This window comes from Onthophagus taurus, chromosome 11, assembly GCF_036711975.1.
Source record: "Onthophagus taurus isolate NC chromosome 11, IU_Otau_3.0, whole genome shotgun sequence".
NCBI classification, from domain to species: Eukaryota; Metazoa; Arthropoda; class Insecta; order Coleoptera; family Scarabaeidae; genus Onthophagus; species Onthophagus taurus.
Window position 1 is genome coordinate 2846107 of NC_091976.1, and position 27155 is coordinate 2873261.

The 27155-nt window shown below is 35.1% G+C and overlaps 2 protein-coding genes and 2 long non-coding RNA genes across 5 annotated transcripts in view; 1 reads left to right on the forward strand and 3 right to left on the reverse strand.

The window, feature by feature from the left end:
- LOC111416286 (uncharacterized) overlaps window positions 1-27155 on the reverse strand; it is a 228921-nt gene that overhangs the window by 154754 nt on the left and 47012 nt on the right. The window lies entirely within an intron of this gene.
- LOC139432227 (uncharacterized) lies at window positions 333-3515 on the reverse strand. The gene is made up of 2 exons (XM_071200674.1): window positions 2714-3515; window positions 333-1865 (listed from the first exon to the last, which is right to left on the reverse strand). Exons 1-2 carry the CDS (start codon window positions 3137-3139, stop codon window positions 1152-1154), a joined length of 1140 nt encoding a protein of 379 aa, XP_071056775.1. The 5' UTR covers window positions 3140-3515; the 3' UTR covers window positions 333-1151.
- LOC139431850 (uncharacterized) lies at window positions 24339-26965 on the reverse strand. 2 transcript variants are annotated; one of them, XR_011641883.1, is made up of 2 exons: window positions 25550-25630; window positions 24339-25480 (listed from the first exon to the last, which is right to left on the reverse strand). XR_011641883.1 is itself a non-coding variant. In XM_071200064.1 (2 exons), the coding sequence occupies exons 1-2, from the start codon at window positions 26802-26804 to the stop codon at window positions 24562-24564; spliced, it is 1227 nt and encodes a 408-aa protein (XP_071056165.1). In that variant the 5' UTR covers window positions 26805-26965; the 3' UTR covers window positions 24339-24561. The 2 variants fall into 2 exon arrangements, 1 of the variants encoding a protein (XP_071056165.1); XM_071200064.1 differs by lacking the exon at window positions 25550-25630 and adding an exon at window positions 26497-26965.
- LOC139431851 (uncharacterized) lies at window positions 25643-26443 on the forward strand. The gene is made up of 2 exons (XR_011641884.1): window positions 25643-25732; window positions 25792-26443. It is a non-coding gene; the product is annotated as an uncharacterized lncRNA (long non-coding RNA).

Consider the following 27155-nt stretch of genomic DNA (forward strand, 5'->3'; position numbering starts at 1 on the left):
ACGGTCGTGGAATAGTTATAAACGTGTAAGGGTTCAATGCAGACCTGATCGGACCTATTAAATGCAGACTCATTGGGTGGTTTGAAGTACGCCTTGATTTTAAAGGATAATTATATAAACTTTAGGCGATTGATTTGTTTAAAAACAAAATGCCAAACTGCGATGTGTATAGAACAATTTTTAAATGAAGCAAGGACAGCAGCGTCTTCCAACGAAATTACGACAGAAACATGTAAAGGTGCGTACTGACTTGAGCATTTTAGTCCGAACGAACCGAGCGCGCATAACCGAATTCGCCTAGTTAGTACGGGACACCGAACTCCGCGAACCGAACGCGCCGAACTTTTTCGGAGACTTGTCGGTAAATGTGAGTTGCTCAAAGGCGTTTGTTTATTCGTTGATGTTCAGTGTGTACGGACATTCGTCACGTTCGCAACGTTCGTTGATTTGTCTGCGCCAATGGATTGGAATAGAGAAAAGTGCTTAGAATTGATAGATATTTATGAACGATATCCTATATTGTGGAATCCAAAAGACGGATTATATTATAATAAAGTAAAGGAACATGACGCTTGGTCATTTATTGACGAAAAATTTGGATGTCCTCCCGGAGAAGCCAAGAAGAAGATGGATAGTCTTCTTGCTAGTTTCAGGAGGGAAAAGGCAAAGGGGAAAAAATCTATAGCAACTGGTAAAGGTATTATTTATTACAATTTTTGTTTTTATTTCGGTACCTAAATGTTTATTTTACTACAGGCAGGCATGAAATTTATGTTTCCAAATGGTTTGCCTTCGGACGTTTGGCATTTCTTTTGGATAGAGATGAACCCAGGACAACTTTAGATACTGTTGAGGTATGTACCTAGTTAATTACAACATTCAGAAATTGTTTAATAATTGTCGTGTTTATAAAAAAAAACTTTTTATTCAATATATTTTCATATTTATTTTTACAATAGTTTTGTGGATTTTCAAAATAAATTTTAATTCGGTATTGCATAGTTACATATTAATAGATACCAAATCATTTAGAAAAAAACATGAAACCGAGATACTTGGAAAGTGAAATAGGTACTACATATTATCACGTAGGTACTCAGCAAAGTCATTACGAATTTCTTTCGCTGCATTTGCCGATTTACGCGGAATATTTATGATAGGCAAAAATGGTGTTCCAGTATCATTTGCTTTTCTCCAACAACCTGGGGTAATGTTACATCGTCTTCTTGGTCGAAAGTCCCTTGCGGCGTGTAAATGTTTCTAGAGCTGCCGCTATTTCTAAGAAAATTATGCAGATAAACAGTTGTCAAAACAACTAATTGTGCTTTTTCAGGGCTAAGTAACATTGGTTTTCTTAGTACTCTAAAAACTGCCGACTGGATCCCAAAAACATTTTCTACTACCCTTCTTGCTCGACTAAGCCGAAAATTAAACGTTCTTTCAATTGATCCCTTTGAATGTAACCCAGAAAAAGGTTTAAGTATATGTTTTGTTAATGGAAATGCTTCATCGGCCAAAAAAACATACGGTAATGTCTTGTTCAGGTTAGGTAACATTGAATCTGTAGGTAAGTCTAAAGTACCGTTTTCCAATTTTTTATGAAGTGTAGAATTTTTGAAAACTCCGCCGTCTGATATCCGACCTTGACAACCAACATCCACAAATATGAAATTATAGTCTGCATCCACGAGAGCACATAAGACGATGCTAAAAGTTGATTTGTAATTATAGAAGTCACTTCCACTTTGAAACGGGGCCTGAATTACTACATGCTTCCCATCCATACATCCTACACAGTGAGGAAATTGCCATTTTGTTTCAAACTGACGGGATATGCTCAGCCACTCTTCTGAACATGTTGGCATCTGAAAGAGAATCAAATTAAAATTTAGACTTGCGGTTTTTCTGATATGCCTTATGGAATATTTAGCTTTAAACGATTTACAAACGAAAGTTTCTTTATTTCAGGATGAAAATGCTGAATTAGAAACGGAAAGTACATTCGAAACTGGAAGTGTTTTGGAAAATGAAGATGCTACAGATAATGTACAAGGGACTCAAGAAACAGCCCCCAAAGTGGGAATCCAAACGCAGGAAATAACTGCCCCAATGCCTCAATCATCCACCGTAATATTAAAAAAACGAAAGAGACTCTTTGAACGTGAAACGGTTGATAATCCGAAGATAGATGAAGCTTTAGGAATTTTAAGAGGCGCGGTTGCAAATAGTGCTCTTAAGACGGATGGATGCAGCGTATACGGACAACATGTAGCTCATAAATTAAGAGGCAACACGAAAAGAGTACAAAATATAGTAGAACACCATATTAATAATATATTATTCAATGCTGACATGGGATACTATAGTCACGTAGAATCGCCATACCCACCATCATCTTCAAAGCAATGTTTAGCCACTCAAACGCCTCAACCTTCACCACAACTTCAAACCACGATACCTTCTCCTTCGCCCTCTTCTTGTAATAGCTCGTATCAAATGTCTGTTACCCCTTTACCCCAATCGCAAACCCCAACAGAGTCGTACACAGCTTGTCCGATGCCCTCACCACTGAACTCATTCATAATACATTTTCAGAACGTCAGGATGAGTCCGGGACATTTAACGATTGGTGAATCATATTATATGTTTTTGTTTGTTTTTTGTTTGTGGAAACCAAATCTTAAAATATAAAAAAAAAATATTCAAAACTTACCTTTACTTGACCCTTTAGTCCTTGAATTAGTGCGTCGCAGGTTTCTATAATAATGACACCGATGCGTTGTTTGGAAATTTTAAATAAATATTGTAAACTGCTATAAGAGTCTCCTGTAGCTAGGAATCGTAAAGTAAGTGCTAAGCGATCTTGTACAGGTATAGCTTTACGAAGTTTCGTATCCTTTTTGGCAATTTTGGGACCCACTAGAATCAATAGTTTTTCAAAGTCTTCTGCAGACATACGTGTAAAATTTTTAAAGTGAAAGGTGTCCATAACTCTTAGGAGGGTCATATTTTTGCGTCGTAAAAATAAGCTTCTTGCCCATACCTCTTTTGATTTTCTTTTCTTCACTTTACCATTATCTGCCATGGTTTGCACAAAGAAAAAAGCAGCAGCAGCTACGACAACACTCTCTGCGTCCATGATTTATTGTAACTGGCGAACATGGGAACACAACAAACAGATAAATATTATCGAACACCGCGAACTTTTTTTTGATCGGTTTATTTGGTGCGCGCTCGGTTCGTTCAGTTCGTTCGGACTAAAATGCTCAAGTCAGTACGCACCTTAACACAGATGTTTGTATTGAATCACACAGCTCCGACACCAGTAAAAAGAAAAGTTGTGACGACTTATGAACACAAAAAAAAAGAACAATACAGTCGATTAGCAATTCAATAACTAACGCAGGTCCTCGGCCGGCCCAGTGAAGACGGGTAGGGTTATTTATAAGGCGCCACACAGTTAACCCTGCGTTGTCCACGAACTGTGACGTGAGGTGGTAAAGTGATGCAATCGACACAAGTACACACAAACATAAAAAAAAAAAAAATAACAGAACACAAAAAAAATAATAAACAGTTCGAGATACATATTTTAAGTTGCAAAAAATATTTATTCGGTAAAAATAAAAAAAATAATAATGTAAATAAAAAAATATTATTGTGATACACGTAAGTAATAACGTTGTTGTCCAGCAAACGTGAAGCAACACAATAAAAAAAAAGAAAAGAATTGGCGTACCAAAAAAAAAGTTGAAATAAATGACCAAAACAAGTATGCAAAAGAAAATAATAAATTTGAATTGAATTACGCGCACGACCCGTACCCCTGATATCAGTGTGGCGTCGAGAAAGAAAATAAAAACTAATTTGTGAAACAAAAAAAATTTACGCCAAAATTTTACAAAGAAAAATAAAAAAAAAATTATTAACTGACAACAAAATACTGAATATTTTCAATCTATGATAATTTTTTTTTTATGATACAGGGTGTCACACAAAAAACGCCCCAAGCTGTAACTCTGTCATTTATATTTTGATTTTAATGAGCCAGGTATCAAATGAAATGGTTTGATAAATACTATGATTCATGCTGCAAATAAATTTTTTCCAACGCCATCTTCAATTTCAAGCGATTATGAACTTTTGTTTTTCAAATTGCACCGTATATTTTTCGTCACGTCATTAGATAGAGATTTTTTTTCTGAATCCAATGATGTACAGTATATCCATTTTGAATGTACTTTTAGCAGAGAAAAGACACCTGTATATAGAGGTTATCACACAAGAATGCCTCAAGCTGTAATTCAGTCATTTACAATCCGATTTTCATGAGCCAGGTATCAAATGAAATGGTTTGATGAATACTATGATTCATGCTACAAATAAATTTTTTCCAAGGCCATCTTCAATTTCAAGCGATGTCAACGTTTAATTTTCAAATTGGTCGGTATGTTTTTTTTCACGTTATCGGATAGAGATTTTTTTTTAAATCCATTGATGTATAATACATCAATATTAATTGTAATTTTAGTAAAGAAAAAAATTAAAACACTTTCCGAACATTCTCATAAAATCACATAAAAAACAACTTATAACTGTCATTACAAATTATTAGTGACATTTTTAATAAGTATAATTCGAAGTTTTTTAAAGATATCATGAATTTCAGTGAACTTACTGACATGCTACAAGTTTATTTTGAATGTAGTAAAAACAGTAGTCAGGCATTGCGACTTTACCATAGATTAGATATAATATATTTGTTATATAGATAGGCAACTATAAACATTTAATTGAAATGCGCAATTAGTTTTGGATACTGTCACCTACAGCGCTGAAATCATTGGCAGGCGGGAAATATAAATTAAATTTGTTATTTGAAAGTTTTGTCGATGTTTTTTTACGAAAACATTGCTTGGCGACAAAACTTTACAAACTGTACAAAATTTTAAACACATTAAATTTTGTCGTTTACAATGTTTTCCAAAAAAGAAAACATCGAAAAAACATGACTAGGTATTAAGTTATTATTTGGTACAGGGTTTATTAAAAAGTCTTTAAATGAACAACATAGACTTTATTCTTTAATTTTTTTAATATTATTTATACCACATCGTTTCCTTTTAATTTTATTGTATTTATCCAATGCTGCTTCCTCATGGCTGATTATAACATCAATCGAAGTACTTATTATAAAGCAACAACAACAAATCGCTCTTTCTTCAAATCGCTAGCAACTCTTCCTCTATACACAATACAATCATGCAATTAAAAATATTACTATGTCAAACCTGGTCGAACCAGTCAAACTGACAATTCAAAAAATGGCCAAAATGGGTTCTGTAATCGAAAGCAACGCTATAAGTGACAGTATCCAGAATTAAACGTATGTTTTCCCACTTCATTAATACGAGTGACTGGTGCATGGACTTTACATGGAACGTTTTCCGGAAAGAGATGTTCCAAATCGTCGTAAATTTAGCCGAATTGAAGAAAATTTAAGAAGATTTGGAAGTTTCAAGAAACCGAAGGTAGTGCAGAGAAAATTTTCTGAAAATGTGGAACTGGACGTTTTGTTAGCTGTTGAAGAAAACGCCAAAACTTCTGTTCGTGAAGTTGCGAACATTATTGATACGTCTCGAAGTACTGCATGTGCAGTGCTTAAAAAACACAAATTTAAGCCGTATATTGCTCACAAGGTGCAAGCAATAGATGGAAATGATCCGATCCGAAGGTCTCAATTTTGTAATTTTTACTTAACAAAATTGCAACAAGATCCGTTATTTTATTCTAAAATTATTTGGACAGATGAGTGTACTTTCACTAATAATGGAATTTTTAACCGCAACATTCACCGCTGTTGGAGCCAAGAAAATCCTAGATTGGTCATCGACAATAACCATCAACGTCGTTTTAGCTGCAATGTTTGGTGTGGCCTACTTGGAGACTGCTTGATTGGGCCGTTCTTTATCGACGGTTCCTTAAATCAGCAAAAATATCACCAACTATTAAGTGAAGATGTTAAAAATTGTTTGGATGAATTACCACTTGCGGGACTGCGTGAAACATATTTTCAACAGGACGGTGCTACTCCTCATAATGCACGCATAAACGTTAGTTGGTTGAATCGAAATTTTAATCAACAATGGATTGGCACTAATGGACCTATTCGTTGGCCTGCGCGATCGCCTGACCTTACGCTCTTAGATTTTTGGCTTTGGGGATATCTCCAAGATCGAGTTTACTTAGCAGTGCCACAAAATGTAAATGATTTGAGAAACCGAATAATTGAAGTTTGTCGGGAAATACCTAACAATTTCATATTAAATGCCACGCATGGCGTTATAAGGAGATGCCATGTATATATAATATATTTAATTAATTTATTTGATTTATGAATTAATGAATTTAATTTAAATTGTACTTAATTGAACAAAAGTTCACCGGGAAGCGGTATATTAAAACAAACGTTTAGGTCTGACCTTGTCTTGACCACGTGTAGACGATCCAAGCAAATTCTTCCAGCTCCGGCGACAATCTCCTCCGATTCAGGGAAAGGGAAACTTAATGGGTAGTGGTAATGCAACCTCGACCAAAATCCTCAAGGAAGAACCTCTCCGAAAAGGTAGAACTTCGAAAATGGATTGAAAATCTCACAAAATAACCAAACTTCTGTCTCGAAAATGTTACAGAAAGGTTGTCAAAATTTATGCTCTTCAATTAAAACCTTAAATGAACACGAGGAAATTAGAAAAGAAAAAAAATATAAAAAAAAAGAGTAGAAGGATGGAAAAATAAGATATAAAAAAAAATGATGATAACAGTTTAATTAATTTGATGGTAAAAAGATACAGCGTGTCCCGTATCTTCCGCATCAGAGCATTATACGGTTGTAGAATACATTATTCTGAAGCGATCTTTCTAATAAAATTTTTTCGAAATGTTTATAATAACCGCACGGGAACTGTTTAACGACGACCAATAACGGACAACTTTGATTCATCGAAAAAGTTTATTTCTCTTTCCATGACGAATTTATTGGTGAGTACACGTGGGAAACGAGTTATCATCGGCGTAGCGGACCGGCCGAGGGTGGCACCGATTACCTGAGTCTGATTTGCGATCTGCTGATTGGACGAAAAACAGTTCCTTTAAACAGTTCCCGTGCGGTTATTATAAACATATCGAAAAAATTTTATTAGAAAGATCGCTTCAGAATAATGTATCCTACAACCGTATAATGCTCTGATGCGGAAGATAGGGGACACGCTGTATATGTTTGAATAAATGAAGGTATGAATGTGTAAGGGAAAATATAAAATATATTTAATAAAAATATCTTACCTCAGATCTTCGAGGTTTAGTCAGAAAAACTTAGAAAAGTTTCAAAATACGGTTTAATCCGGAATAATCCGATAATCGGACGTGCAAAACCGTTACCAATAAATTGCACAACACGTAGATGAATCCCAAAAATTTGGATTAGGAACCAATCACCACGCGAAAAATTCAAAATGGTGTTACCTTTCTTGTTTCCTTTTTTTTATCCTTTCCAATTTTCTTTCTTTTATTTAATTCTATTTAGAGATGCAGTTTTTATTTAATTTGTAGAGAATATGTTTTTTTTTTACAGTGACGATTTTCACGGCGGTGCAGAGTCCTATTTTTCTTTAGTTACCCTTTCCAAAAATGGCTGTCTCTGATAAGATTATTTTTTTTTAATTATTCAATTTAGTTAGTCTATCGTTTCTCTAATTCAGTTCTTTTCACTTTTCAATTTCATTTATTTAATTTTATTAGAATTTTAAATTAAAGGTTCATAAATTTCACATAGTAATTTTAATAAACAAATTTATTCTGAACATATTTTGATTTTGTTGGTACCAGATGTGACGTTAAGTTCGCATTTTTTTTATTCGATATTTAAAGAAATCCGGATATGAGATTCTCTCTCTTTTACCAAGTCAGTCGTTAAAGACATATCTAGTGAACTTGTTGCCAAAATTTTTGAGTTTTGTGATTTAACTTTTGGATTATTTTGGGCATATCCGTTGTTAGCGAAGTCATCACGAAGATATTCATTTTATTTATAATTTCTGAAGGAATATAAATTTACGGAGTTATTCCAGAGTTAATTATTTTAACGAAAATTAAACAGTTTTTTTTTTACTGACTAAGGCCTCGAAGATCGGAGGTAGGTTTCATCTAGTTTTTTTTAACTTTTATTAAAGTCATTTAATTTATCTTTAATCCATTTACATTTGTGATCAAATTTAAATATTTTTTTTTGCTTAATTAAATCTAATACATCGTTTTCGATTTTCTTTCCACTTTAGGCTTTTAATTTTGGGGTAATTCATATCCTATTTAAAAGGAGCAAAAATTAGACAGTTTGTGAAACCTAAGACCTAAGCCATTACAATAATCATTGTCCTTTCACGAAGAAGGATTACTGCTACTGCTGTGGAGATCGTCCCTGGAGGATATTACTTTTTTTTTTGGAAAACACATCGTCAACAAAATTTCAAGGTCAGAACGTATCAATTTTCTTTTGGAATCAACGATTTTTGTAGGGAAACGAACATATTTTTTTTGTTGTTCAAAAGTTTTATAAGAAAATGTAAACAAACCTTTGTTATAATTTATTTTTTTTTAATTTAATTCGTTCAACTTAACTTTTTCAATTTTCTTAAAGAAAGGTAAATAAATAAATAGATAACTTTTTTAAATAAATACTTACACGGTTAGATTTAAACTTAAATATTTTCATTTGTTAAAAGACTTAAAATTGGGATTAGTTAGTCGTTTTTATTATTTTTTTTTAATTTGATTTAAACGTTTTTCCCTGACAAGCTTGTAGAGGGGGGGGGGCGAATCATTAAGTTTCGCGATATTTTTGTTATTTTTTTTTTTTTTTGTTTCCCATTTTATCTCTTATAAAAAGAATTTGATTTGTGATTTTTTTTTTATCTTTCATATTAACTTTATTTTTTTGTGTGTTATCTTTGCATCTCTTGAATAGAATTGTTTATATCGTTATTTTGATTTTAAATTTCCTTTTCCTTCTCTTTTTCCAACAACCCACTTCACCATTAGTGTGGGTCAAGGGATTTCAATGGTGTGGCGCCAAATAAATGAACTACCCCTCCAACCCTGAACTAGCCAAGGTCCCCTTGACCTCATATTATTTAGATTGGGAATTAGGAATCAATTTATTTTTGTTTTGTATCTTCTTTTCTCAATTTGTTTTGAAGGCGTAACAATGGCTTCACCAAAAATCCTAACTCTACGTGCGTACACGTACTGATCTGACTTGAAAAGAGGAAGAGAAAATCTTACACAGAAGATAAATATCCTCAAAAATTCACAAAAAAAATAGATACTTGCGCACAAGAAAAAATAACGAAAGAATTAACATCATCTTTTAGGGGAAACGAAGCAGTAAAATAAGTTTAGGGGAAAATAAATTGAAAAGGAAAAAGGAAAATCATGAAAGGAGATCTTCGGAGAATTGTCGCTGAAAAAGAAAAATTAATTAAACAAAAATTCAACAAAATAAACAAAAGGTAAACAAAATAAATCATCGCGAAATTTATGCAACTCAAAATACTCGATAACAAAATAAAATATCTTTTGTTAAACACACAAATTAAACATTAAGGAAAAATACAACCGTAACAAAGTACCTTACGAACTTTGGTTTGGAAAACCTGATTGTTTTGACACCAACCGATTAAAAGTGTTTGGAACAAAGTATGGTATTTGTTACCAGGTCGTCTTCGACAAGAGAAATTTGGTCCAAAAAGCAGATGTAGAATATTAGTGGGACATTCTGAATAAGTTATAAGAAGAAGTTGAGTTTTAGTGCTTTTAATACATAAAAATAGTTTTAACGGTTTTTGAACTGAACATTATAAAAAAAACGTTTTGTTACTTCTAAAGTTTTTCCTGGCCTTTTATTCTAAACGATTTCAAGTGCACTCTGCAACAGATTATGGGCCCAGGTAGACGGGAGAAATTGAGAAGTTTAGAAGACGTAAGCAAATTATTGAACGTTGGGTTAGCGTAATTAAAAAGAAAAAAAACGGGAAAAAATAAAGTATGGAGTCGTTTCAGGGTGTTGTTGGATCGTTTGATAAATTAAACTAAACGATAAAAACTGAAATGTATGGAAATGTCAAATAAAATGAAAAAAGTGTTATTTGGTATCGCAAGTAGAACCGAAAAGAAGCCGGAGGACCATAAAAAAAGTTGGCTGGATGGTACTTGAATGATGCAAAAGCACAGGAGGTTTTGGTAACTCGTATGGAAGAAATTCCACTTTCGTACATTATGCAATGTTCAACCGCTTTCGAGATGTGGAAAAAACTGGAAGAAATCTATGACAGAAAATCGATAATTGGTTTGCATTTGTTAACTAAAGTTACTAACTTTTGTGCAAAAATGAAACAACAAGGAGAAGAGGTTCCAAAAAAGATGGTAATGACGAAGGTAATAATGGCGTTGCCAGAAAAATACAAACATTTTATATCGGCACGGGAAAGCATACCAAGTGATGAGCAGAATTTAAATAATTTAATATCGGGACTAGTAACAGAAGAACAAGGAGTAGAAAGAGAAGATAATTCTGTTGCATTAGTAGCAAAGAAAGAAGGAAAAAAATGTTTTACATGTGGTAAAGAAGGGCACCTAAAGGCTCAATGTAGGAGGGCAATAATGTTTCTATAGCAAAAAAGGGTTGTTTCTATCATCACAACAACAGTGACCAAACCTTTTGAAAGATGTTTTCTGGGTAGTGTAGTTGGTCCCTTACCCGAAACCATAGAAGGAAATAAATACATACTAACTTTTCAAGATGACTTAACAAAATACAACATTAACATTCCAATGAAAGATCAAGAAGCATCAACTGTGGCTGACCACTTCGTTAAAAATATAATTTGTTTTTATGGTATACCTGAAATTTTAGTTACTGATCGGGAAACAAATTTTTTAAGTACACTTTTCAGAAATATCTAAAATTATAAAAATAAAAAAAGGTCAGACTAGTTACCATCCAGAATCAAATGGACCATTAGAAAGATCCCATAGAGTATTAGAAGAATCTATCTAAGACTATCTAAGACACTTTATTTCCGACACGCAGGAAGATTGGGATGCTTGGATTCCATTCGCAAACTCGACGCCCCACCTTTTTTATGGGAAATAGGTACAATTTTCGAAAAAAAATGTATACCATTTTAAATAGTATCTTCTCAGCTTTAAGAAACATCAGGCGTTACAAATTTTGGACGACGACGCTAGGCGTCGCGACGAACACAAATTTGTTTTTTCAACGAACACATTTTTTTCGGTTTAGGAACAGGATGCCTATATAATTCTTAGCAATGTTGAATAAGAAAGTTTTTTTATATCTCTAATGGTTTTTAACCTTTAACTACGGGCTAAGGTGTACACATTACACCACGGTTGTTAAATTGGTTGCCGTTTATCAAAACTACTTTGTGTGTTTATGCCACTCGATGTAACCTATCACTATATTGTTAATTGTAGTCTGTTATAGTGCCTACGTGATTTTTGCTTGAATAGTTGAATCTGCAAGAAAATATCGAAAGTGACACCCGAATCGGCGACTTCTGTACACCACGCACATAGTTATGTAAGTAAACTTAACGAGTGTCTTTCTGTAAAAAGAGATATTTTGCGTGTAGTAAATGTTACATTTTCTGTTGTGTAAATAAAACTAAGTTGCTATTTTATTTTTTATACAAAAATATGAAACGGAAGCTGAGTAGAAATTTTTTTTGTAGGGATCGAGTTCATGTTAGAAATCGGAAACGTCTCACACAAAATGAGCTTGAAGCTATGGCTCAAGCGATATTCGAAGAGGAATCTGAGGAAGAAGTTGGGTAGTTCAGAATCGGAAGAAGAAATTATAGAAGAAAGACACTGAATCGGAAATGGAGCTAATTGAAGAATCTTCTGACCCAGACAAAGAAAGCGATAATGATATCAGTAAGGGTTCAGAAAGTGGTAAAGACGAGTACTTCATAGGGAAAGATAAAAAAACAAAGTGGTGTAAAAATCAAGTGGTGAGCAAATTCAGCAAAACTGCTAGTAAAAATATTGTAAAAATATTTCCTGGGCCAAGACAGTGTGCAAAAGACGTTACAAATGAGAGAAGTGCTTTCGAGAAATTTTTTAGTGACGACATCATTGAAAATATAGTTGAATTTACAAATAGCAAAGATGCGTATAAAGTATAACCGGCCGAGACGGGCTAAAGACACAACAAAAACAGAATTTATGGCATTTGTCGGATTATTACTACTTGCAGGAACTAAGAAACAAAACCATACACACTTTCTCGAATTGTGGACTAAAGATGGAACGGGCTCTCAAATATTTCGGGCTTGCATGAGTTACGATCGATTTTTATTTTTGCTTGCCGCTCTAAGGTTTGACGACAAAAATACTAGATCGGATCGCAAATTGACTGACAAGCTTGCTGCTATTCGAGTTACACTGGATCGCTTTGAGGAGAACTGCACTAACAACTACTGTTTGGGAGAAGAGGTCACAATAGATGAGATGTTAGTGCCTTTCAGAGGTAGATGCAGCTTTCTTCAATATATCCCTAGCAAGCCTGCTAAGTATGCGTTAAAAGTATTTGTATTGTGTGAAGCCCAGACATTTTATGTTACAAATTTAGAGGTGTATTGTGGGAATCAACCAAAAGGACCGTACAACCAGTCAAATAAACCAGCTGACATTGTGCATCGTTTACTTCAAAACTGGAAAGGCAAAAACCGAAATTTAACATGTGATAACTGGTACGCAAGTTACAAATTGGCCAATGATCTGTTAAAAGACAAAGTAACAATGGTTGGCACAATAAGAAAAAATATACGGGAGCTGCCGTTGGAGTTTCTACCATCTAAAGAAAGAGAAGTGGGATCGTCTCTTTTTGGCTTTCAAAAAGAGATTACTATAGTGTCGTACGTCCCTAAGAAAAATAAAGCAGTGTGTTTGATATCAACTATGCATAATAACTCTGAAGTAGATCCGGATACAAGAAAACCAAATATAATTTTGGATTATAATTGTCACAAAGGAGGCGTTGATACAATAGATAAGATGTGCGGTACATATTCAGTGTCAAGAAGAACACAGAGGTGGCCGATGGTTATATTTTTTCAGCTTATAAACATCGCAGGAATTAACAGTCAAATCTTGTACAATGCTGCAAACATCGCCAATCCTCAAAAATACAGACGAATTTTTTTAAAGGAATTATCTATATCTTTGATGAGACCATACCTGTCAGAAAGGGCTGAAATACAGAGTTTACCATTAGATGTGAAACTGTTCCTGAAGAGATACAAAGCTGTTGTAGAGGAACATGAAGGACAAGAACCACCAGTAAAAATGCGAGGAAGGTGCTATTGTTGTGGAAGACGCAAAAATAGAGTGACAACGATTTCGTGTGATACATGCAGTAGAATGGTTTGTAAAGAGCATTCCACTATTATTTGTCCCGAATGTATTAACTCAAATAATCAGGAAGAACAGGAAAGTGAATAAGACTTATGTTTTAACTATTTCCCTAGTTGAAACCTTCGAAAATCTCTTTATTTTTGGATATTTCGCTATCTAATGAATGACTTACTTTCTTATTTTTTATCACCCTACTTTAACATTTTGGAATATTTTTAAGTTTAATATCTTATTATGTAATGACTTATTTTTTGATTAAACACAATTTGTACAATATGACATGGTCAGACTTATTAAAAAATCTGGGTTTCTGCGGCTATTACTAGCTGGTGTATATAGTACACCGTGCTCGTATTTATGATTCAAGATAGGGCGCCCGTAGTTAAAGGTTAATATACCGGGTGGCCCTCAAAAGTGGCTCACCCCTATATTTTTTTTAATTATTAGTGATATAAGAAAACCATTTTAATTTTATAGTTACGCCACTGTAGCTCCATCTACCTTTAAGGCAGATGTACTTGCACGGTTCTGTGCGTTTTTACTGAAATACAGTCAGTCGTGTTTGTGTTAGTGGAGATTAAAGTTTACATCGCACCACGTCACCAATTGCATTACGACATCGGACATGGCTAGTACTTCTAATTTTGCTCGTTATGGTGATCCTAACTATGAAGAGACATTAATGAAATGGTTTAACGAACCGGAGAGTGATGTTAGTGATGTGGATGATTCATCTCAACATGATATGGAAAGCGAACATGACTCAGCTTCAGAATTTGAAGTTTCTGAAGGAAGTGATGATGAAGTGGCACGTAGAGGTGAGAAAGTATCAAATGAAACAGAAAATCTTATTGCGGAAAAAATCGCTTTAAGTGGTCATCACAACCTCTTATACAGAGATCTCGAACGCAAAAACATAACATAGTGTCGCATTTGCCCGGCCTGCGAGGCGAAGCAAAAGCTATTGGAAATTCAGCAACGCCTTTACAAGTATGGACTTGTCTACTGACAAACGATATATTATCCGAAATTCTAAAGTACACAAATATAAAACTTATAGAAATGAGAGAAAGATACGGAAGAACCAATAAGCCCGAATTACAGGATTTGGATATGGTAGAACTTCAAGCTTTCTTTGGACTCTTGTACTACAGTTCCATTTTCAAATCCAATAATGAAGATTTGCAATCCCTCTTTGCAACAGATGGTACAGGACGGGACATATTCCGTTGTATAATGTTTTTACAAAGGGTACTAGTTATTTTAGCTTGCTTACGTTTTGATAATATAGAAGATCGTCAGGAAAGAAAAAAGGAAGATGCCACCGCAGCGATATCGTGGGTTTTTAAAAGATTTGTAAACAATTGTCAACAGCAATATTCCCTTGGGGAACTAACATGCATTGATGAAATGCTTATTGGTTTCCGGGGTCATGTTCAATTTAGGATGTACATGCCTAATAAGCCTAACAAATATGGCATCAAAGTTTAAATTCTAACTGATGCACGGACCAATTATTTGTATAATGGTTATATCTATTCTGGAAAAGGCAGTGATGGGCAGATGTTGTCTAGTGAAGAACATAAGTTTTCAATACCTACTCAATCCGTGTTGCAGTTAATTGCTCCTATTCAAAATACAAACAGAAATGTAACTGCTGACAACTGGTTCAGCTGTTTAGAAGTTGTTGATGAGTTACGAAAGAGAGGACTTACCTACGTAGGAACAATGAGGAAAAACAAACGAGAAATACCTCAAGAGTTCTTAGCAGATCGTAAAAAACCAGCAGGAACTGCTCTCTACGGTTTTACCAAAAATGTGACCCTCGTTTCCTACGTGCCTAAAAAAGGAAAAGCAGTTGTTCTGGTCTCTTCGATGCATAATAACAGTAGCGTCGACAAAACTACCGGTAAACCTGAAATAATAGCTTTTTACAATAAACTAAAAGAGGGGTAGACACACTAGATAAAAAGTGTGCAAATTACAGTACAAGTAGGCGAACCCGACGATGGCCCATGGCCGTATTTTCTGTGGTATTAGATATTGCTTCCGTCAACTCTTTTGTACTGTATCAAAGCTATCCAAACTATGACAATATTTCAAGATTGCAATTTATACAAACATTTAGCCAACAGTTAGCAGAAGACCATTTAAATAGATGCTTGACAAATCAAAGGCTTCCTCGAGAATTGTGTTTGAATATTGGGAGAATAGTAAAAAAAACAATAAGTACAACCTTCTCAAGCTAATTCGGATGGAAAAAGGAAAAGATGTGGAATTTGTCCCCGGAAGAACGACAAAAAAACTAAGAATAGTTGTATGTATTGTAAAATTGCGATGTGCGATGACTGCAAAGTTAACATATGTAAGAATTGTATGGAATAAATGATTATTTTTACGGATATTGAGGTGTTGTGGTTTTGTGTTTTCCATAAATTATTTAAGCATAACTATTTATTTTTTTATTTATTGAAATGTAATCTTTATTAGAATATAGTAGATTTTTTGTTCAAGATAATTAAAATATAAAAACTAAGACTGTAAGCAAAAGGTTGAATTTTTTAGAACAGTTTTACTTAAATTTCATTTTTTGGCAGATTTCTTTTTATTTGCTTACATATCACCAATATCTTTAACATATTTAAATATAATGTATAAACAACTGTTCGTCCCTTGCCCCAATCTCAGATTATTTTAGATCTAAATTTAAAAATTGTAAGAATCGCGCTTGCTCACGGTTATGTCACCCCCGACACGACCGTGTCCAATTTGTAAATCAAAAATCTCTCTTCGACCGAGCGTGAGCGGAAGAAGATCGGTGTTGCGCGTCATTGATAAGAACTACTTAAACTAACAACTAATTTAAATATTGTGAGAACAAAGGGAAGGATTAAAAGTAAGATCAATTTTAAATATCTTTTATTTTATTTCTTTTCTTCTTTTATTATCGAAATCCACCAGCACCTTAAAATATTTGTCCCGGCTTCTTGTCGCGCGGTCAACAACGTTTGTAACTCAACTTCAAGAAAGCATGAAATTGGGCGCAGAGCAGACACAGAAAATGTTGGGGTCCGCATGGCACCACGTCACCAGCTGTGTTATAGAATATGCACGTCATCACTTAAAGGTTAATAGTATAAATTACGTTATGATGCTCTTGATTTACTGTTTCTCGAGCACTGATCACTGCTATGCTTTAGTCAGTGGTTCTTTTTTAATAATGGTGTAAGTTTACAGTTGAGGACCTTGCAGTAAAAGGGGAGCAGATCCAAATTTTTGCCATTACTTTTTTTTTCACCTACAATTTTAACAAAAATTGCAGCTTTCGTTTGCTGCATGAACGAGGCAAATCCGACGAAAAACAAGCGCGCTATAACAAAATTTGGATCTGCTACCTTATTCCGTTTGATGCAAGAAAGGAGCAGGTCCGGACCTGCCTCTTTCTTGCAACAAATGAAATTATTGCGTCATTTATAACAAGTCAATGCACGTTTTGTTCTCGGCCTAAAAGGACGTGCGTTTTATCTATTATTTAATTGTTTTACGTTTAATACGTCAAGTGTGCATAAAATGAGTGACTCTGAACCATTCAGTAGCGGCTCGTCTGATATTTACCAGCCACCTGTCTACAACTCCACTTCAACCAGTTCAGATGATGATGGAAGCCAACTTGGTTTGTCAACATTTCAAAACCAAACTAATGAGGACAACGATCAAGGTATGAATATTTCGGATGAATTTAATATAAATAATACATGCCCATCGACGAGTGGCATAGCCCCGAAAAAAAGAAAATCTGCGAATCCTTCAGAATGGAAACGGAATGTAATTCGGAAGTCTATTGCTACTGGAAAAGGCTATTTAAACTATAAAGGCCGTGAAATAGGCGAAAGAAAAACTGGACCGAATTGTTGTTGCAAGAAGTATAAGTGTTTTGTTCAAATTAATGAAGGAGATAGGAAATTAATATTGGAAAATTTTAATAAATTAGAAGAAGCCTATGTGCAAAACGTATACTTAGGTGGTTTAATTAAAACTGAGAAGGTTGTAAGGGAAAGATCTAAAAGTGGTACGGGGAATAAACGGAGCTGTTCACACAAGTATTATATTAAATTAGGAAATAGAAATATACAAGTTTGCAGAAATGGCTTTGCATCTATCCATGGAATATCCAAAAAGCGTGTAGACAATATTGCTAAAGAGTATCGAGACCCTAATGTAACTATACCAGCTAAGTCTAAGCGTGGGAAACATCAAAATAGACCAAATCGTATTCCAAGTGAATGGGTTTCCAAAGTTGATTCTCATATTAGAAGTTTTCCACGTCGCGAGTCACACTACAGCAGAAATAAAAGCTCTCGTTATTATCTATCTCCAGAGTTGAATATTAAAAGGATGTACGGTTTATATTTGAAAAAGAATGAGCCTGGTTTGGAAGCATCTGCTAAGCCTGTAGTATCATTTGATTTTTATTACATATACTTTAAGCAAAATTTTAAATACAGTTTTGGATCACCTCGCTCAGACACATGCAAGAAGTGCGACATGCTGGATAACAAATTAAAAGATAAGACTTTGGATAGCGATGAAACACAACAAATACAGATAGAGAAGAGTCTCCACCAAACCAAGGCCGACACTTTTTTTGTTGATTTAAAAGAGAAGAGTCAACTTGCTGTTTCTAATGAAGAGTGCGAGGTATTAACATTTGATTATCAGCAGAATATGCCATTGCCCAAAATTCCAGCAGGTGAAGCATTCTATAAACGTCAACTTTGGGCATATAATTTTTGTATACACTCAGCGAAAACAGGAATGGCTCACTTTTATTTATATGACGAAACTGTAGCTAGAAAATCCCCAAACGAAGTCATATCTTTTATAAATCACTACATAGATAACATCTTACCAAGCACAGTTAAAATACTGTATTTATTTTCTGATAACGCAGCCGCACAAAATAAGAACTCTACTTTAGTTCGGTATCTATATATACTTATGAGGTGTTCACATTTTAAGAAGATTGTTCATCGATTTCCTGAGCCAGGACACAGCTTCTTACCCTGTGATCGATGTTTCGGAGTTATAGAAAAGTTTAATAGAAGGAAAGATTACTACCTCTGAATATGCCGATTCTATTGTGCAAGCATCTAAGAACTTTAAAGTTGTGAAAGCAGATAAAAATATGATACTTAACTTCAGTCAACATTATGAAAGTCATTTCAAAAAAGTAATAACTAATACCAAGAAGATACGATTCAAAATATCTAAATATCGCGTTTTTGAATACAGTAAAGACCACATTGAAGCGATTGCAGTAAGTGTTACAACGGGAATACCAATATTTGATTATTTTCCCATAATGAGAAATGCTCAAGTCCAGCTATCCATTCTGCCTCAGAAACGGCTGTATGATCATGCATTGCCATTGAAAAAGACTAAACACAAAGATGTTATGCAGTTGGTAAAGAACTATGTTCCACCAAATAAACTGTATTTCTACATAGCTCTTAAAAGTGAAGCTGTTGGGCCAACGGATGATATTTCTAGCGAAGACGACGATGATCAAGCTGAAGTTGACCTTTAAATTTGCTATTTTTGTTAAATATTCGTTCGTTTTTGTTTTTCTTTTGATTGTTTAATTCTTCACATGCTGATTAATTGTTCTTGAAATAAAAAAATAGCTGTGTTTATGTGTTTTATTATTTATAATACAAAACAGTGTAGCATTTTTTTTAAATCTTGGTGCAAAACGGAGGCAGATCCAAACTTAAAAAATTCGTAGTAATTCTATAACTTATTTAATAGCCTTAAAATCGTGAATATAATGTGTATATATGTTTATATTATATTATGCCATATAACTCTAAGACATAATTATAACAATAAATTTTTAAAAACATTTTTTCTTAATTCCCGATAGTTTTGAAATTTAGACTTGCCTCCCTTTTGCTGCAAGGTCCTCAGTTGTATTAAATTAGTTTTAAAAGAAAAACGCGAATAAACAATTAAATTTAATTCAATTATAAGTTCAAAAAAACTAATTTTCTAAATTTTCAAAATGCCCTCCGCCTCGATTTTGACATAATTGTATCTTGCGTATTGTCGATCTAACAACTCGACTTTATTCCTGTGGAGATATCTTTGAGTAATACAATTTTTAACTCGATATATTTAAAGGTAACAACGAAAACCCTCAACAAAAGAGGTGTCAGGTGTGAGGTAGAAAGTGTTAAAAGGTGTAAATAAGGGGTCTCAAGAAAGTGAAACGGAGGTCTCAACAAAAGGATCCGACCACAAAGATCAACAGCCATAGCAAAGGTCCGCCAAAACAAACCAGAAAAAAAAACGAAAAACCAAAAAAAGACGTTGAGCCAAAAAACCACAAAACGAAGCTCTCTCAACACCCTACCAGTCCAAGGAATTAAAATTCTCCTGGAGTCTTGCTAGTGTCAAAATGGATTAATTGAAATTTGATAATCTTCAAAATTACGAAATTTTAACATTCCAAAATGATCATTTAGAATCCAAAGTAGAGTTGATCGAATCAGAAATCAATTTAAGTCATTTACTTAAGGAGGGACTCCAGTCTATTTTAAACATTTGTCATGATTATAACGATTTGTTCCATCTCAAGGATGACAAATTAACGTGCACTGATGCAGTTCAACATTCAATACCTTTAACCACAAATAAACCAGTCTTTGTTAAATCATCTCGCCTTGCAGAATTACAGAAACCAAAACTCCAAAGACAAATTGACAAAATGCTATCTGAAAACATAATTGAACCAAGCAATTCACCTTACGGTTCTCCTATCTTAGTCGTTCCTAAAAAAACCCCGACGAAAACGGAAATAAAAACTGGAGACTTGTTGTAGATTTTAGACGACTCAACGACGTCACTGAAGCGATGCCTTTCCTTTGCCAAACATTACTGAAATTTTAGAGCAACTCGGACGCTCGAAATATTTTTCCGTTGTGGACTTCAGCGTTAGCGTCAGATTTCTATCAAATTCTTATAAGCGACGAAAGTAAAGCTTCGGTATCCACTTGCGAGAAATGCCCTCGAAAGAAGCTATCGAGAGTATTTTTTCTGGTGGACAGGCATCTGAGAGTAGCTATCAGAGAGTCCCCACCAACTTTCCGAGAGTGAACAGGTTGAGACTTGTACTCAAGTAGACACGCACAATTTATCTATCGTGAGAGTAACTGTCAAAAAACGAACGCTGTTCGAATTTTGCTGTGAGTAGCTGCGAGTTTTCTCAATATAACACGTTTTCACAAGCAAATGTGGCAAACTCCCATAGAATTAAAAAAAAAATCTATCATTTAGTTTGATGAAACCTCACTTACAGTATAGATCAACCAATAAATCACTACCAACCGATATAGCAATATTTTTAAGATATTACTCCCAACCCATAGATACTACCGAACAACCCTCAGCGAAACGTGGACATTGTCCCTCACGTGTAAAACTAAAAATACGTACAACAGCGTCAATGAAATGTTCCAAATTCCCTTGTAAGAAACATTCCGTAGTAGATGTAATTAGGTTGTGTGACTCATTGGTTCTGTCATTGTTTAATTATGGCGATGCTTTATATGCTCCATTTCTTTCATATATTTTAAAAAACAAAATATAAAAAGTTCAGAATTCTTAGATTAATCTTAGGGCTACGTAGACGGGATCACGTCAGTAACAGGTTGACCCAACTAAACTGGCTCAATATGGAGAAAAGACGCCCTTTACATTCAATTTGCTTTTTTCATAAAATCCTTCTTTTCATCAAAATTAGTTTTCGGGGGGACGTACATTCAGTCAATATTAGGTTTAAGGGTAGATTGTCTCCTCTTTTCCATAACTGCCTTTTTAAAAAGTGTTTTTCGTACCAGATTGTCAGAACAATGAATGATCCCCGATACGACTGGGCGAGATGTGCGTGTCCGATTAAGTTTAGGAAAGTAATACGAGAACTCCTGGGGACGCTACAGTGATTTGCTCCTATTATCCATTGATTTTATTAATTATTTGTCTATTATCGAGGGGAAATACTTGGCCTGTGCGGACATTATGTTTGCTGTGTGACTTTTTTTTCTTTATGGATTTATTACTTTTCTGGACATGAGTTCAGGTTTCTTTAATGATTATTATTATAGCGAGGTGGAAGAACAGCACAGCTGAACCAAGCTATACGATTGCTCTAGATTTAAGATGTCTTAAGTTTATTATAATTATCTTTTTTTATGTATGCATATATTATTTTCTTGCAGAGCAATAAATTATTATTATTATTATTATATAGAAAGTGTGCTCCCCCACTATAATCCTCATATATTTTCCACCTAATTCTACGACGATCACCCGTATTTACAATCTTCATTTCAAATCATTTCATCTGAAGGGTTCATGGTGAGTAATAATCAATCAATGTATTACAATCAACTTGGACAAAGATGGAAGAGACATTCATTACGCAGAAAATGAAGCTAAACATGAGTGAGGCAATTTTTTCAACAGAAATCATTCCATCGAAAATGTATGGGAATCCATCCCAACAAGATCTTGTACTTTTTACCTTAGAAATTCCGAAAGACGAGAATTTTATGAAAGTCATTCGTTGAAAGATTTAATAGATATTGTTTCATGCCCGGTTCTGAGAGCGTGAGTGTCCGTATTGTTATGCAGACGATTATGCTGATACTAGAATGTGTTGTCCACTGCATAAATCCGTCAATGAAACAGTAGCAGAAGATTAGATAATGGTATTAATTAATTGGCATTAACTAATAATTAGTAGTTTAGTAGTAGGTCAAGTAATGATCTTATTTTTTTATTTGTGAAATATTCCAAATTTTCTAGTTCTAGTGTTACATTTATATTGTTTGCTAGTTATATTACTTACTATCAATATATTGTTTGATATTCACTTAAGTGTTATTCAGAATTCTACTCTGATTTGCGGTATCTACATGTGACTGAGTGGTGTATTGAAAGATTGTGCAATATATTGAGTAAATCAAAATGGGTTTGAAAAATGTTACATGTTTTTGAATTCAAGAAGGAAATCGCCTCCTTCATGGAACCAAAAAGGAAACCAGTTCTTCAATTTAGTGACCCCGACTGGCTGCGCGACTTTGAATTTCTCACGGACATCACGCTGCACCTCAATGACTTGAACACTACTTGAGTTTAAACTGGATTTATGGAAAAATCAGTTGTGGAAAAAGGAGTTTACGCACTTTCCTAATCTGAAGAGTTGCAAATGTACAGATGTGGATAAATATGACGCAGCAGTAGATTTACTCAAAAAAGAGTTCCAATCAAGATTTTCTGACTTCAGAGATAATGAAAATTATATCAATCTCTTTGCCCGACTATTCACTGTATCCGTATAACAGTACGAACAACTTCTTTCCAAATATAAGAAGAAATATCCGAATGCCGACAAGGCGAATTTAATAAAAAAGATAAATTCATTACGAACAAATTTCCGAAAGGAACTTACTCGCATCAAAAATTTTTAAAAAAGTGGTGTCGGAATAGACGATATCAAGGAGCTAACATTATGGTATTTTGATGAAATGAAATTTTTACTCGGGCAGGAAGAACCAAATATATCAAAATAACTGTTCTGTTCGGGCAACGTTCCGCGCGCTTCGCCCATTTTACGGTCGTCGTAATCGTCCTACCGAGAGGACTATTCGCAGTGTGGTGAATAAATTTGAGGCTAGTGGTTCAGTAAATAAGGAACCAACACCTGTACGACGACGAAACGCAACATCTGCCGAAAACATCAGCGTTGTCCGTGAGAGTGTGCAGGAGAATCCAAGGTAGTCGATTTCGCGTCGCTCACAACAACTCGGCCTTTCGCAGACCACAACTTGGCGAATTTTGCGTCGTGACATGGGCCTGCACCCATACAAAATTCAACTGACCCAGGAGCTGAAGGTAAACGACCATAGACAACGACGTGTGTTCGCTGAATAGGCGCTGGAGAAGTTGGAAACTGACTCTAATTTTCACAAAAAAGTCATCTTCAGCGATGAGGCCCATTTCTGGATGAATGGGTACGTCAATAAACAAAATTGCCGAATTTGGGACGATATCAATCCTCATGAGATCCAGGAGCGTTCAATGCATCCCGAAAAAGTCACTGTTTGGTGTGGATTTTGGGCTGACGGCGTCATCGGTCCATCTTTCTTTGAGAACGACGTTGGCCAAGCCGTCACTGTCAACGGCGAACGCTATAGGGCGATGATTACGAACTCCTTTTGGCTGCATTGGCTGATATGGACATCAATAACATGTGGTTTCAACAGGACGGCGCTACGTGCCACACAGCTCATGCCACATTGGACGTTCTGCACGAGCAATTTCAGAGTGATATCACGTGGAGGGGATGTGAACTGGCCACCGAGATCGTGCGATTTGACCCCCTTAAGGTGGAATTTCGTTGCGACGTCCAGCGTTCGCGGCCCGCCGCGACGTCCGGCAGTCAAGCACTAATACAATGCATACAATGGAATTGATTTCGTTGACGCGGCGCGTCCCGACGGCTCAGCGGCCAGCCGTCGACGGCTGCGTCCCGACTGCTCAAAAACATGTCGAGACGCGAACGCCAACCGTGACTTTATATTTGAGAGGTTATATTTGCATGCAGAGTTCGTATTTAGATTAAAAATGTCGCAAAAATTTTCTCATGATGATGACGAATTATTAATTGAACAAGTACGTGAATATCCTTGCATTTACGACCATGCAAATAAGGACTTTAAGGATCACCAGATTCGGGAAAATGCGTGGAATAAGATTGGTGTAGTGTTATTGAAGAAATATAAGTATGCATGTATATATTTGTGCTAGCTAAGTACATTATATTAAATTATTTATATTAAACTATTTATATTTCTGGGGCACCCTGTATAAATAAAAATTAGTTTAGAAAATGCGCAACTAAAAATAAAAATTAGCGGGTCCGAATATGTTTTCAAAAACAAAAGAATTTTAAGTGAATTTATTCCAATAGTTTTGCGCTCACTGTATAATAGCATACAGAAATTAACTGGACACTCTAAAAACACGATCATTCTGCCAATGGAGTGCCCCATCCTCATTAAAAAACTGGGTGAACATTTCCCTTACTTCCAAACCATTTGCACTTGCAAAGCCACCTGCTCCTGCTAATGGAGTCACATTGTTCGGGATCTGTACATTTGGATCATATTCGTAAAAGGGTCGATTGCCTTTCTCCAAAAATGCATCTCTTAACAGATTGTGCAAACAACAAGTTACCATGATCAACTTATCACACGATTCTGGATTTATAGCTATTGGTGTGTAGTAAATGCGAAAAATTTGGCTTAAAAGACCAAATGCGTTTTCAGTGACTCGTCGAGCTCTGCATAATCGATAGTTGTAAATAGTTTTCCTCCTATCCGATTTAGCAGATAATTTGCTGTATGGTTTCATTAAATGTCTGTGTAATCTAAACGCTTCATCGCCAACTACAACATACGGCAACTTTTTGTTCGAATTGGGAAGCATTTCGTCTTTTGGAAATAATTTTCCAGAGTACACTTGTTTGCCCATTTCAGAAGTTGAAAAAATGGTACTATCTCCTTCTTTTCCATAGGCACCAACATCCACAAATAAAAATTTGCAATTTGCATCTACCATAGCAAGCAATACTATTGAGAAATAATCCTTGTAATTGAAGAATAGCGATCCGCTTTTTCTGGGACAAAAAACTCGAATATGTTTGCCATCAACTCCTGCGACGCAGTTAGGAAAATTCCACTTATTCCAAAATTCCTGTGCTTTTTCCTTCATATCTATTTCATTTTGTGGTGGTAGAAATATAGGAACTAAACGCAGACATAGCACTTCTAATGTTTCTCGGACAACAATTGAAATGTAGCTGGATGAGATACGAAAGGCAAATGAAAGGGATTTAAATGTTTCACCTGTAGCTAAAAACCTAAAAAAAAGAACATCAAAACATCATTCGATACGATACGATACAATTTCATGTTTTTATATTATGTACCTATTCTTATTTTATTTTTCCAGCCGAGGATTGTAAATTGCGATGGAAAAATATTCGCGATAACTACTTAAAACAAAAAAGAAAACAAAAGCAAGGAACTGGTTCGGCAGCATCAACAAGACCATCAAAATGGCATTTATACGAACAGCTAACATTTTTGGAACTTCTCAAATCTGAACGAAGGTATACTATCTCTTTTGAGTTATGTTTTTTTAAGTTTTCTTATTTATTTATTATTGTAGCCGCATTCAAAATTGTAATGTACAGCAAAACACCGAATCATCTCAGAATACTCAGGATAGCGGCGATGAAGATGTTCAAACTGATTCGGAATCGCAATCAAGAATAATTGAAGACGACGTAGGATCACCAGATTCCATACATTTAAATCAGCCAAATCCGAAAAGACTAAAAAGAACAAACATGGACGATAGAAGCCGTTCAAACACGCCAACTTGCAGCAGTTCAACACCTAGCAACGCAAAAGCGAAATTATTACACGAATTGGAAGAACGGTCTAAACATCGTCTTCACGTTCTATCACAATTAACGCACCAAAAGGAAGAAGATGAAGTGGATTTATTCATGAGAAGCATCGCTCTAATGGTAAAAAAGCTACCTCCCAATTTAATATCGCAAGCAAAGTTACAAATCCTAACACTAGTGACTAATTTACAAGCATGTTCCCCAATAATAAATATTCCACATACACAGACACAACCCCACCAACCACAGGCACCAACTCCAACATTTTCCCTCAATACTTCCCATAATACAAGTACACCTGACGATCATACGCCCACTACGTTTATGACACCCTATTCAAACGACTATTACAACATGAAATAAACTTATATATTGCTTTTGTTAATTAAACGTGCATTTTTGATAAAATTGTTGGTTTTTTTTTAAACATCTGTATTTTTTTACAAAGAAAACATCCTTACCTTAAGGTCAACGCTAACTTTTCCTCAGGAGAAATTGGGTTTTTCACACAATTTGTGGATTGTTTCTTCAAATCTGCATGAACGAGATTCAACACAAAATTAAATTGCTCTTTATTTAGCCTGAAGAAACTGCGAAACTTTTCATCATCGGCATTGAGATGATTTCTTATAAGTATTTCAAAATACCCTTCTTGGTTTCGAGATTTATATAACTCGCTAGTGTCCTCACGAATGGATAGCAAAAGCCTAATATCATCATCTTCTTCTTCTTCTAGCAAAATCAATGCCGCTAACGTCTTCCTATCCATTTTTAAAAAGCACCTTTCACTACAGAAGCATGAACATAAATGCTGCCGAAGCACAGACTCAGACGTTCCAACGAAATTCACGCGAACGTAACGGCTGGCCGTTACTGCTGGACGTCGCGGCGGGCCGCGAACGCTGGACGTCGCAACGAAATTCCACCTTTAGACTTTTTCTTGTGGGGTTTTCTTAAGTCGCAGGCGAATAAGCCACAAACAACAGCGGCCCTCCAAGCCAACATAATCCATGTCATCGGTCAAATTCAGCCTGATTTATGCGCCAGAGTCATGGAAAATTGGACATTTCGGATGCGCGCCACCCAACGAAGCCGCGGCGGTCATTTGCCCATGTTTTAT

What these genes read in the sequence shown, in the direction of transcription:
- LOC139431850 (XM_071200064.1), bottom strand. Translation starts at nt 26,804, where the DNA reads ATGGATAGGAAGACGTTAGCGGCATTGATTTTGCTAGAAGAAGAAGAA. An exon ending in AAGTTAGCGTTGACCTTAAG is followed by an intron (nt 25,481 to 26,496) that starts GTAAGGATGTTT and finishes TCTTTTTTTTAG; the next exon opens with GTTTTTAGCTACAGGTGAAA.
- LOC139432227 (XM_071200674.1), bottom strand. Translation starts at nt 3,139, where the DNA reads ATGGACGCAGAGAGTGTTGTCGTAGCTGCTGCTGCTTTTTTCTTTGTG. An exon ending in GACTAAAGGGTCAAGTAAAG is followed by an intron (nt 1,866 to 2,713) that starts GTAAGTTTTGAA and finishes ATTCTCTTTCAG; the next exon opens with ATGCCAACATGTTCAGAAGA.